The sequence below is a fragment of the Enhydra lutris genome, unplaced genomic scaffold, assembly GCF_002288905.1.
Source record: "Enhydra lutris kenyoni isolate GAN:26980312 unplaced genomic scaffold, ASM228890v2 scaffoldscaffold21, whole genome shotgun sequence".
Classification (NCBI taxonomy): Eukaryota; Metazoa; Chordata; class Mammalia; order Carnivora; family Mustelidae; genus Enhydra; species Enhydra lutris.
Window position 1 is genome coordinate 58,403,260 of NW_019154105.1, and position 15,181 is coordinate 58,418,440.

The following is a 15,181-nucleotide window of genomic DNA, read 5'->3' on the forward strand; positions in this document are numbered from 1 at the left end:
GATTTCTTTTCTAAATTCCAAAAATTGAGGTATAGCAAAGGAGATGTCATCAGTCAAAAAAAGTGTGCCATAAAATAGCTGACTGTTGGAAAAATCTCTCACAGAGATATAAAAATAGTGCATAACAAATGTCAAATGGATCAAGGTTGGCAGGGTTAAGGTTAGAAAAGAATACTCCAAAAATCTGGAGGATCATGGTTAAGTAACAAATAGGGAACATCGACAAATAAATTAGTAAAAAGCTCTTCTGAAAACAGCATCAACTTTAAACATTAAAAACTTGAACCACAACCACAATAAAACAGCAGAGTTAGACATGAACCACATATTTTTACAGTACAAAAAAGCACACCAAAGACAACCAATATTAAGATCGACACTTTGCTCACATGAAGGATTGTCCCAAGGGGTTGCTATAAGGCAACACCCTTGTAATTTTCTCTCTTTAGAATCAAGAACCTTAGTTCTGCATTTTTAAAAAACATCTACCATTGTTGGGTGCTTTGCTTTGATTGCAGAGTAACTTTTACACTAAAATATAGGGGCTAGTTGCATTAAAAATGCTCTAAAGAGAAAAAATATCACGAATGATATTCTAATAGTGTTCAGTACCAAGAGAAACTCATTAACTATTGCATGTTTCCATGCCACTTTCTCAAAAAAACTGCAAGCAAAGTCATTACCAAAATTCCTTCATCAAAATCTAAAAAAAAAAAGCAATTCTTAACCGTTAAGAACAATGTTCCATGCAACAGTGACCCCAGTTTAGACAGAAGACCCCAATATACATAGGTCAAACACATAAGCAAGTTTAAGCCAGATTTCACCATTGTCTTTAAGGTAAAATTGAATTTTATGCAACTAGCCATCTGTATATTTCCCCATCTCCATTTTGACTTTACTTAGGTTTACTAAAGTTTTGCATTCTTCTATAAAGTTCGTTTGTTTAGATATGGGTTTCCTGTGGGTCTTACATTTGGTGACTGGTTAGCAGTGTGCTGGCCATCTTTGGTTTATAAAGGATGTCTTAACCGTGAACTATCAAAGGGGCTAAAATCAACCTTCTTTAAAATTCTAGTATTTTTCTTTTACTCAATCTTTTATCTATACTATATCACTGCACATTAATTAGAACCGCACATCACAAAATTGCACAGGGATTACAAATATTACATCCAGTCTGCATAAAATCGAATTCCACTACCCACCAGATCACAAAATGGCTGCACTCTCTAATCTAAAACTAATTTGCATATTGTACACATGTAGGACAAATTTTTTAACTTGAAGTCACAATAATGCATGCAAGTTTGCTTTTTTTAAACAAATTTTATAATTTGTTCATGCTACCTAGATTCAAGAGAGCTTTTTTGAACATTTGCAATACCTCACCTCTTGTTAGTTAATAATTCTAGTGCATGCATAAGGTGTATACAGGTAAGTAAACATGCATTTTTTTTTCACATTCTAAAACTATGGCAGTTTAGGCCATATTGTGCTGCCTGCATTTTATCTGCAATGCAGTGTGTCTCTAACGTTTTCAATCCCGTATTAATAGGTGGCATTTACACATAACACCTATATAGCAGCAAAGCTAATACAGCTTGTGATTAAAAATGTTTAAAAATAGCTAATAAATCAGATTATCTTGAGGTATTATTTCTTGCAAGTCAAAATGGAGAGCAAAAAAATCAACCCTAATTTTTAGTTTATGTATACACTGAAAATAGCAACAATAAAAATAAGCATTTGTAGCAGACATATTCCATCTTCACTATTATTTTGCTACCTTTGGTAAATTACTGGGGCAGATCTTGAAGTTAAAAACCCACGTTTAGAAATAAGTGCACGCTTCACCCACTATATAGCAGCAGACTGTTTGCCCCTACGCAAAACATTCTCATATCTAATTTTAACTTTACATATAAAAATAACTTGGAGAAAATACAAAAAAACATTTTATTTTAACATGAAAATATCACAAAAATTAGTAAGCCTGAGATGTAGGGTTTTGGTGAAAAACAAGAGGCTTGTAGTGTTTTGGCTGCTGATAAAGATGCATGTATTGGTAGCTGGGGTGAAAGCAGAAGAATGCACTTATTTCTTCCGCATGTCGCGTCTTCAGACACAGTAAGCCACATGCACCCTTTCTTTCCTTGTTACACAGAGGCCGGTGTGCTATTCTTAGTTCCAGCGGAAGTGGATCTGACGTGGGCGATCAGCACCTTCCTTTACCAATGGCTTATGGAACTCACGTCCTGCACGAGAGTGGATATTTGCCCAACAAAACTCACAGTAATACTGCAGGCAAGTGACATTGGCACAGAAAAAGGGAGCAAATTTTCCACCACAGCGTGCGCCCTGGCATTCATCACACATCTGGTCATCTAGCACATATGGCTTTACCTCCACCTGGAAAGAGAGAGGAAAAAAGTCTCCCATTAAGTTTGCTTCAGAAATCATTTTAGTAAATTTAAAATGTTCAGGGTGTTCTCGAGGAAAAGGACCAGCATTAAACACCGAGAAAGTAGGCAGTTTCCCAGGGAAATAGCTTTACCATGTAATAGGTTAAAAAACAAAAACAAAAGCAATGGGGGGAGGGGAGTTGGGGGGGGGTGGGATTATGGACATTGGGGAGGGTATGTGCTATGGTGAGTGCTGTGAAGTGTGTAAACCTGGTGATTCACAGACCTGTACCCCTGGGGATAAAAATATATGTTTATAAAAAATAAAATTAAAAAAAAAACAAAAACAAAACAAAACAAAAACAAAAACAAAAGCAAAAACAAAAACCAACAACAAAGTCATTCTCTTCTGGCACTAATCATCTTTTTCTAAGATGTTTCATGTTCATAAGTGATCATGTGATTAAACGAGCATTTAGTTTTACTTTGGCAATTTTATTTTATTTTGATATGTTTTCTTCCAAGGACTATAAACTGAGTGGTATTTACTGTATTTTTCAATGGCAGAAAATACTTTTACAAACTATACATCTAATTGATTTGTAAAACATTCTACCTTTACCTTCTGTGAAGTAACATCTTTAAAACACCTGTGTGTTAATATTTTAGAGGCAGGGTGATTATGAGTAAAAAAGAGAAGGGCATGGAGGACAAATGGTTTTTACACCTTTTCCCCTTCATTCCAGTAGCACCTGAGAGATGTCCCAACCCCAAACAACCACTGATTATGTACCTGCTTGTAACTACTTGGTGCACACACACCAGAACTGTGGATAATCTTATTAAAGGCGTATCTAGACTTCTGTGAATTTATGAGCTACAAATTCAAAGAGGCTCACTGAGAAGGCCTGACTCAGAAGACCTCAGACCCCAGTCAGCTCTGAGGGCTAAGCCTTTTAAACCTCAGGTTCCAGGTTTGTAAAGTGAGAAGAATCCTAGAATCTGCTTTACAGCGCTGTGAGGATTAGATTATGCAGGTAAAAGTGTTTAAGGCAGTGCTTGGCACACAACAGAGACTCTAAGCCAGTACTGCCTACTAATAATAACTATGAATGGAGGGCTACTACCTTTGTCTGACTTAATGTACCAGGCAGCCTAAGACCTCAGGCTTTCCTGAGGAGAGGAGGGAAAACTGAGTGTTTAAAGGGTTTGGTTAGAGATAAAGAAGTGTTTGCCAAAGGTAAAAAAATAACAAGCCAACAATTTCTATTCTGAATGTATTAACACTTGCACATGTGCAGAAAACGCGCATATAAGGGTATTTTCTGAAGCATTATTCGTCACAAGAGCAACAACGAATAGGGAAAAACCTAAAAGGTGATGAAAAGGACTATAAAACAAACATCTGATAGAAAGGTAATGAAATTAAGTTGTTGTTTATATTTGCATTTCACTAATTAGGGCTGGATAAACATTCTATGTACATTGAACATTTTGCTTTTCTGAATAGCCTGTATCTTTTGCATATTTTCCCAATGGAGGTTTTTTTTTTGAAGTGAATCCTCTTTGCCAGTTAAGAATTTTTAACCTTTTTTCCATTGGCCTTTGATTTTTTAAAAGATTTTTGACACTTGGTCTAAAATTTTTATGCTCAATCTTTATTTTTTAATTTTTTTCTATTATGGATCCTATCTTGATTGCCAGTCTGCTATTTCTGATTATCTTCATTATAATATTATGTAACTAAAACTAACTATACACACACACGTATATATAACTATATAATATTGTTATAATAATATATAATAACTATAATCAAAGAAATTACCAAAGAATATCTCAAAGTGGCATGAGAATTACTGAATTTCATTTTACTAGATGATAATCAAAATAAGCACAGGGAAAGTGTCTGTTCAATACTTAGTAAGAGGATCTAGCAGAATATCTAGCACAAAGTAGAAACTATCTGAATAAATGTGGTACATTTACATATGTTTTCTTGATTATATCTCTTGTCTCTACTGTAATTAAAGACAGTGTCTGTGTGGTTTACTTCATTTCCATAATACCTCATAAAATTCTTGGTGCTTAGGAGTTACTGAATGTAAAACTGCTGAATAAAATTTCAAAATGCAATGATTTCAATTATTTGTATTTCAAACTTCTAGGTATTATTTTATGAAGCTAATCTAATTACCTTCAAAATCACAGACTTTAAAGATAGTAAACTGGATTTTAAACTTATGATTTTAGAGTATTCTGATTATTTCTGATTAATAACCTCTAAAAATGAGCTTTTGTATGTGTGAAAAGGTGTTGGGAGTTTCATCAATTCTGTGCCTATTCTTATTTTCCATTATGATGCCCCTCCCTATTTCACTTCAGAGAACCTATCTGTAATACTCTGTCACCTGGATTCACAACTAATGAAATAATTCATATTTAATTATCCAACTTGAACTTCAACACAACTCCCTTCAGTAAGTACCAGAAGGCACAGTGAGTAATATTACTCATGGAGTAACATACAAAATTACAATGAATTACACTTTTGTGGTGATGGTGTTTCCCAGCTTTTGGGGAGATAGGAATTAAACCTCAAAGAGCTCATGAGCCAAAAGATCAAGCTGAATGAACAATTTCAATCCTCCCCAAATCTCTGGGTTATCAGTTATAAGTTTTAAATTAATCAGTTGTTATGGTTTAATAATTACATTCATACTAGAGACATGAAAGGTACAAAGATCAATTGTGTGTGTGTGTGCGCGCACGCGTGAGCAAGCTCAAATTCTTTAATTCTTTTTCTTTTTTTTTTTTTTTAAAGATTTTATTTTTAAGTAATCTCTACACCCAACATGGGGTTCGAACTCATAACCCCAAGATCAAGAGTCGCATTCTCAACTGAACCAGCCAGACATCTCTCAAATTATTTCAGATATAGTTCAAAATATACCTTAAGCAGCTCATATCTTAAAAATTAAACTTTTCTCTCAGGCATTGTAGTGCCTTTTTAAGAAGGCATGCATGTGTTTCTCAATTCACTTGCTCTGCATCTGAATTGCTCTTTAGGAATCCATACTCTGCCCCCAAATAATTGGTACTTCACTATCATTTTGGAAACAAGAATGAGGCAGGACACTGCAAGGATGTTTTCCCTGTGCTTCTGCATGCTAAAAGCTATAATTATATACAATGTAGGTAACCTCCTTCTTTGACTGGATCACTTCTTTGCAAAAGTCAGGGTTAGACTAGATACATGGTCTCAATCATGGCTGCACATTAGAATCGCCTTGGAGCTTTACAAATTTCGGCTGCCCCTGAACAATTATAACAAAATCTCTGGGGTCAGGGGATGGGGGAACCCAGCCGTCAAGATTTTTCTAAATTCCCAGGTGACTTTATTCTGCAGCTGAGGGTGAAAACCACTGGATTACAGGAACTCCAGTTCAACAAATTTTCCTGCATGGTGTAATTAAAGCAGACACCTTCCACTTAGAAGGTGAGACTGTGTGTGTTGCAACAGTTTAAGTAACAATATAAAAAAATCACTCTGCTTGTATGAACTGAACCTATGCTGTACTTTTTTTGGTTTGTTTTCTATATGGGATAGCTTGGAAATTAAACTGATGACTACTTTTAGAGTCCACAGTTAGTCAATCCATACTCCTAAATCAGCTCCACTGCCTCCAAAATAGTCTTTTAATATATACAGACAGCCTCAGAGAAGAAACTTCAAGAAACTGTTACACTGGGGAAAAAAATACTCAAGTTATATCTTTTAATTTGGATATACAAAAAGTTAAATTACCTCTAATTCTTAGCATATCTCATCTGTAATATAATGCAAACATGATTATTTTAAAATATTGCTTAGCTGTATGTATGCACTATGAGCAAATTTTAGTATGAAATAGATTTGCAATTGAACAACCGAATTTGGGTCGCTCCTTTTCCCTATTTTCAATGGTAAACAGTACTAGGAATTATTCAATGGGGTGGCTTTTAGTTAACGAATATTCATAGGACTTCCTAAAAAGTTCTTACTGTGATTACCTATACAATGCAACTAAAGAGTAAATGTTTTAAAGTTTAGGATAGTTATTTTGTGTGTTTAATTTTTTTTTGTATATTTATCATTTTGTATACTTAGGGAAAAATACAGTGTATTTTTATTTTAAATTTAATGATAACAGATTAAAAACACTTAAATAATGGTGCCAAACTTTAAATGCTTCTACATATGAGAATTCATTTAATCCTCAAACTAATTGTGAAAAAGATACTATTATTGCTTTCCATTTGATAAATGGGGAAAAAGAGGCATACTGAGGGTTAATTTCTTGAGGATTACAGAGCACGTGGTGGACACAGCATCCTGGGCATGCTGGCTCCAGGGTACAGGCTCCCGCTGAGCAGGGAGCCTGATGAGGGGCTCAATCCCAGGACCCTGGGATCATGACCTAAGCTAAAGGCAGACACTTAAAGGACTGAGCCAACCAGATACACCCAGGGTACACTCTTAAAACAAGCCCTGCCTCTACGGTTAGAAAGGTGTTAAGACCTTATTGGTGGATTTTTAAAAAAACAACAACAACCAAAAACCCTACAACCTGATGTGCTTTTACAATGACATTTAAATTTTGTATACTATATCTGAAGTTCAAAGTATGGGGAACGCCACTGGGCTCTTTGCTCAGTGGGGAAACTGCCTCTCCCTCTGCCTGCTCCTTTCTGACAAATAAATAAATAAAATCGTTTAAAAAAAGTTCAAAGTATGTTCAATAATTTTACATTTCAGTGGTATTTTGATATAATACTCTTTAACTCTAAGATTTAAAGATGCATAAAAAAATAAAGTGTTTGAATTATATTGTCAACTTGGTAGGGTAGTAAGCTCTGGATCAGCACCTTATTACAGGATGTTAAATGCTATCCCTATATGCAACTTACGCGTTTATCAATATCCCCATGCTGAAGCTGAACAAACCGAGCACTGATGGCAGCAATATAGCTCTGCTGATTGGAGAAAGCAACTCGACCAGCACCTTTTGGGTATTTTAGCTCAGGATCTGTATCAATTCCTGCATAACAAACTCCACCATACAGCCGGTCCATGATCATAGCAAGTTCCACTTGAAAAGAAATTCACATCAAATGTGAGAGAACACAGTAAATCAACAGTTTTTAAATAACTTTTTTAAAAAGGGAAAGTCAATAGGATAAATAGTTTTACACTGTTTTCTAAATCCAATCCTTTCACCTGCATATTGGACCCAATTTGCTCTCACTACAGAATTACTTGGCAATTCTCTTCTCTCTCTTTTTTTTTTTAAGATTTTTATTTATTTATTTATTTATTTATTTGACAGAGATCACAAGTAGGCAGAGAGGCAGGTAGAGAGAGAGGGGGAAGCAGGCTCCCTGCCGAGCAGAGAGCCCCATGCAGGGCTCGATCCCAGGACCCTGGGATCATGACCTGAGCTGAAGGCAGAGGCTTTAACCCACTGAGCCACCCAGGTGCCCCCTCTTCTCTCCTTTATCATCAGTTTTTTCCTCTACAGAGGATCATTCCCAGTCTTAAAAAAAAAAAAACAAAAAACCCAAAACAAAACTCTTAATTATGTTTTTCTCCCTCTCAGTGACTGCTTAATTTCTATATTCTTCCTTTACAGCCAAATTCTTAAATTTTTTTTTCTTCTACTACCTCATCCTTCTCTTCCTATTCCTTGTTCAACCTTTATAATGAGACTTTCTTTCATCCCTTGACTCTATGCTAACTGCTCATGCCACTGTCAAGTACAATGGTCAATCTACCTGGAAGCAGCACGGAACACAGTTAATGTCTACTTTCTGCATCTGGCTTTCAGGACACATTTTTCTACTAATTTTCATCTGACTTCACAATTCCTTAGTCTTCCTTGCTGGTTCCTCTTCAACTCCTTGACTTTTCGATGTCAGAGTACTCTAAGTTTCAGTCGTGGATTTCTCTTTATACTTGTGAGCTATGGTGACTTTATCCCATGTCATGGCTTTAAATACCATCTATCTGTCTTCATGTCCTAAATTCCTGTCTCCAGCCTCGGCCTCTTCTCTGGACTCCGAAGTCATCGATGCAACCACCAGGAGATGGTTAACTGGAGTTGTTGTCCTGGACAACTCATACTGACATTTAATAGACCTTCACCAACTAGTTTGAAATGACACTCCTGATCTTCCACCATCCCATTAAATCTGCTCCAATGAGTTTTTGCTAACTCAGCTGGTAAGCAATAGAAAAGATAAAGTTCCTAAGATTCTTGGCTTCAATCCTTTCTATTTTCTGTTTTCCCCACTACACATGCAATCCTATGAACCTGATTTTCTAGACCTATCTAAAATCCAATCTCCTCACCTCCATCACCTAACATCCTGTTCCAAACTCTCATTATTTTTCATCTGGATCGTGGCAATAGCCTTAACTCTTTGCTTCTGATTTATTGTCGAAACAGTAGCAAGGCCCCTCAATTTATTTTCAAAACAGTAGCAAGAATAATTCTTAGATATCAGATATAAATGGCATAACTAAAATTTTTACTTCGGAGCTCAAAATGGTACCACAAACTTGCTTTCAAAATCAAGACCCCAGGGGCGCCTGGGTGGCTCAGTGGGCTAAAGCCTCTTGCCTTCGGCTCAGGTCATGATTCCAGGGTCCTGGGATCGAGCCCCGCATCGGGATCTCTGTTCAGCGGGGAGCCTGCTTCCTCCTCTCTCTGCCTGCCTCTCTGCCTACTTGTGATCTCTGTCTGTCAAATAAATAGAATCTTCAAAAAAAAAAAATCAAGACCACAATCTCTCTTCTCCAGTGTTCTTTATCACAGTAGAAGGTGTGACTATCTACATAGTGGCTTAAGACTGAAAGCTGAGATTCAGCCTTTGAGATTACCTCATAAATTGTTTGGGACAATTGTGTTTACTTTGCTCTCTCACCACTGCTACCTCCAATCTAAGCTCATGTTATCTTTCTCCTGCCCTGCAAGAATGGGCTCCTAAAATGGTCTACTCATATCTTCTCTCAACCCAGCTGCCCCCAAAATATGTCATTAGCTGCAGTTATCTAAAACTCTTCATTGGTTTCCCCTTGCTCTGAGGATAAATACTGAATTAGCTTATCAGACAGATTTGTATGGTCTGACCCCTATTCACTTTTTCTATGCCTTTTTGTGTCTCTCTCCTCACTTCTTATACCCCTAGTCAGCCACTCTAGATTTCTTTCAGTTCCTCCAATGCCCTCCGCTTCCCTCCACTAAAGATCTTTGAATATGCTCTTCCCTTTGTCTGAAAACACACTCCTCACAACCCTCTTGCCACCTCAACTCTATTCCTTCTGCTGTGTCAGCTCAAATGCAAGTATTTCTAAGTATCAGACTATACCACATTCCCATGATGTTCTTCTACTCTCTATAGTCTTTCTTTGTAGCAGTTATATTCTGTAAGTATTTACACATGTGAATGGTTCTTTTAACATGTATGTCCTATACTGACTAGAAAAGGATGTTCTCAGTGGTGGAAGGCACTAACACACTTCACAGGGCACAGGGAATCATAAAGCATGCTTGTACAGTGGGCATACAGGTCTGTAATTATGTTCCTGGATAACATTTCTGGTAAATCTCTGGTTTCTCATTATTGATAAACAGAAGTTTATTACTTATCAAAGCACTATTTAAAAAAAAACAAAACGTACTTCTTCAAATATCAGAATCAACCAACATAAAACAAACAGACCCAAAATTCTTTTTAGAAGTCAGAAGTATTTGGATCCTTCTTATAGAGTCTGCTCGGAGTTAATTATTCATATTGATAGATGAGTGTCTACTTCTCCACTGAGAGAAGTAGAATACTTCTCAGAATTCTGTAGCAAACAACTCTTGGAGCATAAAGAATCTGCCCTTTGCCCACCCAATAGTGCCATGTACATAACAGCTCTGAAAAGTTTACTGAATTCATTCATATTTAATTTTTTTTTTTAAGAAGCAAAATTTCTTAACATTCTACTTACCAGCCCTTAATGGTCTAGGAACACCCCCAACAAAAATTGTTTTTCGAGGATCCAAAGGCTGAGAACCATCCATCACAAAATCACTATCACTTAAGTTCCAAGGACGGATCTGAACCTAGGAAGACAATCACATCACTGTAATTGGTCTTACTCTCTTGACAGCTTATGCTACTTTGTGCCAGTTAACAGTGGTCCTTTTATTTTTCAAAATTTTGTATAGCTGGATTTGAAAATACATTATTTTTTTAAGCTAGATAGTATAAGTTATCAGGATTTTTAAAAACTGAACTCTTAACATGGTATTTTAACTTTTTTTATCATTAATTACTTCAAACCAGTTTTTGGAAAACTCGCATTTGTAGCCTAAAGTTCACATATAGTATTTACTTACTGGTTTGTCCTTAATGGTGGGGCTGGAAACACACAGATAGAGTTTTCCATCTTCTTCAATACAAGCATCAATTAGTGCTTGAACTGAGCTCTCTTCTTGAAAGAGAAGGAATGCATAGCCTGTAATAACCATTAAAAATGAGGCAATATTGCAAAGGAAGTGATTTCACCCCAAATTTCAATACTATTTAGGAAACACATACTTTTGCAAAAGAAAAAAAAAAAACCTATCAGAGAGAACCAGAATTATTAGACTTTCTATAGGAGAGCACAATATCCTATGGAATACACACAAAAACAGATACTCATTATTTAGCTATCTTATATAGATTGTTTTCTATCCAGTGCTGTGCTAAAAGCTTTACATAAATTATTTCATTTGATTTCCACAGCAAGTCTCTAAGACATTATTCCCATTTTATAGAAGAAAAACCTGAGGTATCCAGCAGTTAATGACTTGCCCCAAGTCAGTCACATGAGCAAGCAGTTGGTGGAGTAATTTCAAACCCAGAAGAGCCCCCAAGGTCTCCCAAGATACTGTCTTCTTCAAGAACTTGGCAGGACTAACCCCTCGATTATATTAGAAAGTTTCTAAGGAGGCCCTCAGGGTAAGACATGTTCTGGTGCACAGTTTGGGCTAGAGCACACTTGGAAAGGCCCAAGAATTTCCATAAGGAAGGGGAAATAACCACAGTCAGCACGTCAACTTCAAAATTGTACTAAGAAAACTACCTTAAGGAGGCTGGAGCAAAATGGGTCCTCCAGCATGGGTCAGGACCTTAAAATCAAACTCTCTACTGGGATAAACTGTGGAACACTTCCTTTCAAGTAGTCTGGAGACTATGTTTGGACTTTGGACCCAAGCTCTTGCTTATTAGATGCCTGTACCTTTGGGAGATATGCCCTTCCTCCTCTCTTTGTGATAACGGATTATCATTCTTCAAGCAGAACAGACTTCAGTATAAAAAGAAGGTATCAAAATTTATACTGGAAGTTCACCATTACATGATTATTCCTAGAAGCTGATAATTAACTGACCAAAAAACACCCCTTTCTGATGAGATTTCTATGCAAACAAACCTAGAGAACTGTAATCTGGTTCTAATATGAAGAAGTCATCAAGCAGGCCATGCACATCTATCTATGCCATTAGACAATGGTAAATGTGAGATCATGTTTTATACAAAAATCAAAACACATAGCTTTATTGCCAACAACGGCTGTAATTGCCACAAGGTCTGATGTGACACAAAAGTGCTTCATTTTAAAATTATAATTCCTGATTGCATAAATAAGCCATCAAATCAACCTATGCAACAGAAACTTTCTAAGGTATGATTATGCAAGATTAAAAAAACACATTGCAGACATTTCCAACTGCTAGAAATAATTTAAATATGCTTGAAAAAATAAAAAAAATGAAAACTGGTTTTAAGTGAAGGCTTTAATTTTGACACAAGTAAAAGATTTGCAAGTTGTAACTCTTTTGTAATAACTGAGAGGATATAAGACCAATTTACAAAATATTTTAAATTCAGTATATTTAATGTTATTTGTGATATTTTTGATATTAATGTTTAATTTTGGTTAGTTTTAAAGTGATACTTTACATTCAATACTTTTTTTTTTAAGATTCTAAGAGAGAGAGAGAGAGAGAAAGCATGAGGAGGAGAGTGGTGGGAGGGATAAGCAGGCTCCCACTGAGCAGCAGGGAGCCTGACGTAGGGCTTGCATCCCAGGATCCTGAGATCATGACCTGAGGCGAAGGCAGACGCTTAACCAATTGAGCCACCCAGGCACCTCTACATTCCATATTCCTACTATTACTTAATGATTTGTGTGATTATTAGGTAAGAAATGTTTGTATCACAAAACTAATTAAAGCAACATGGCAGGTAAATTATGATCTAGCTAAGGCAAACCATTAAATATTAAAATACTCTTACCAAAAACATACTGTACAGCAAACTAATACACACATAGGGTGAACCTCATTCACTGTAAAAGAAACATATGTACACATGTGGCTCCATCTCCAAGGGCTCATGTTGCTGCCTTAATTACAAGGCAGCTTCTACTAACTGGATGCTTTCTGCACCAGTGTTTCCAAACCATGGAAGATGAATTACAACAATGTCAAAACTGCTTGAAAGGACAAGGTTTGGAAACACTGGTCTTTGGCAATGACAATTAACTATGATTGTACCCCAAACTACGATTTGCCAGTGCCGCTTTATTCAGGTCTTTTTGCTTTGTTTTCAGTTTGAGAAAATAAACTAACCATCACCACAAAAACCACAATGACAACAACAATGGCAACAACAGCAACAAAGACAGCAATATTCTGTTTGATTAAATTTGTGCCAACACATCTTTCTAGGCTTAGAGTCCATCATCCTGTTACATGAACAAGAGGCTCAGGCAAAAAATGTATACCTGTCTCCACACAAACCAATTCTCATTCCTTTCTAAAACTGTATTTCAGTTCCTCCCTGGAACTCTGTTTGACTCCTTTATGTCTATCTGGATTACACAATACCTTCAGATTTCGTTCAGAACTTCTCAGTGAACCTTCCCCACCTACTTCAGGTAAAAGGAGCTTCTATTCTATAGTATTTATAGGTGTTTTTATCATGTGTTAGTCAGTTATTATTCTGTGCATTACCAAGAGTACAAAGATGAGTAAATGCAGAGTATTACAAACTATGGGAAGAATTGGATTTTAGCAAAATCATCACGGATTTATAGAGTTGTAAAAATGTAACATTGTAGCTGTGACAAGGGCTATGAGAGAATGGAACAGTGCCAGGAGAACCTACAATAGGAGTATGTGAACCATTAGGGGCATCCTGAAAGTATCCTGTGAGCAACCAATGTTTGAACTGAGACAAATGAGGGTATGTGGATGAAGACACATCAGAAGGGCCTTAGGGAGAGTGAGAATACCATACATAAGAGCCCTAAGGCAGGAGAGAGCAAAGCTGGTTTTTGAAACCAGAAGTGAACAAGAAGTAATAGGGGCAGAAGAAACCAGAGAGGTGGGGAGGTTGGGCAAGGCAAACCCATTTTTACCTTTAATCTAACTGAAAGAAACCATTGAAGGGTTTTAAGCAGATGGTCAAGAGATAGCAGTATCAGATGAGCTTTCAGAGAGATTACTCTGGCTTTACTGTGGGAGAACAACTGGAGAGAGGCAGAGGTATGGACAGACTAGTCACATTCCTGAAGTGGACCATGATACTGGTAACTTAGGCAGGAATATTAGAAACTAACTGACATTTTTACTCAACATTCAAAAACTTTACAAGACGCTAACAGAGTGAAGCAATAGACAACAGATTAAAACTCAGTTTAAAACTCAGCAACAAATTAAAGCTCAACAACAGATTAAAACTCAGATGAACAAATGAATGTCTACATCTATATGGAGCTTATTTTCTCTCTAAACTAAGTATCAGGACGTCTAAGACCAGTAAACTCCAAATCTGGGTGAAAATTTAGAGTACATGAAGAAAGGTCCATAGCTTTAATCAGACTTTCATAGAGATCTGGGATTCAGAATCCCTGCTCAAAAGATGTTCTTGAGTCCATAAATCTAAGATCTAAAGGTATAAAACAGAAACCACTGGGTTATTCCATTTCTCTGAATTCTACATAAACTAGTAATGGAGGTACTAGAATTCTCAGTGACAAATAAGTGAGATATTCCATATAATTCATTATCAGAAATCTTTAATTAGTTTTTGTATACCAATAACTATTCTAACATGTTTTCCTTTCCCAGAGCCCAAATCAGACCATTTAATAGATCTATTGGAGTCTTTTTTCCAGGTTTGAAAATTTGCTCAGCCATGAGAATAACAGGGTTTTTGTTCTTCTAAAATTTTATTCCAATGATGTTCAAAGAAAAGCTTTAATTTTTCAACCTCCTCCTTTTTATTCCCTTCAGAGAATCTGCCATTAGCAACCTGACTGGATTCACGTTTAATTCTCTCCACTCACCTCCCCTGCTCATTGTGGGCAAGGGGAACTTACCTCCTCTCCCTACTAATGGTGGCTTTGCTTTTGGTCAGATGAATGATAGTGATTTGTTATTCTTGTGATATGGTGACAAGCCATAGTGGGTATCCTAGCAGTGAGTTACTAGCACAACTAGGTATCTTCTTCACATCTGATCTCTCTATATAATGGGGTTTTGACCAGTCACTTTCTCCTTTAGCTAAATTCACCCACAAAGTAAATATTGCTCTGTTGTTATCTGTTATTGTTTGGAACACTTATGTAAATCTGGAAATATTTATACTATTCATGCATTTATATTTTTCTCTCACTTCAAACAGGTCTTAAA

The 15,181-nt window shown here is 36.4% G+C and overlaps 1 protein-coding gene across 1 annotated transcript in view; it reads right to left on the minus strand.

Annotated features, from left to right (window-relative positions):
• LOC111149045 (cytoplasmic polyadenylation element binding protein 2) overlaps positions 1-15,181 on the minus strand; it is a 70,692-nt gene that overhangs the window by 333 nt on the left and 55,178 nt on the right. The window contains 4 exon segments of the mRNA XM_022505938.1: positions 1-2,412; positions 7,356-7,537; positions 10,444-10,558; positions 10,835-10,953. The exon segment at positions 1-2,412 is cut by the window's left edge and continues 333 nt beyond it. Of these exon segments, the coding sequence (XP_022361646.1) occupies positions 2,185-2,412; positions 7,356-7,537; positions 10,444-10,558; positions 10,835-10,953 (644 nt within the window). The 3' untranslated portion in view covers positions 1-2,184.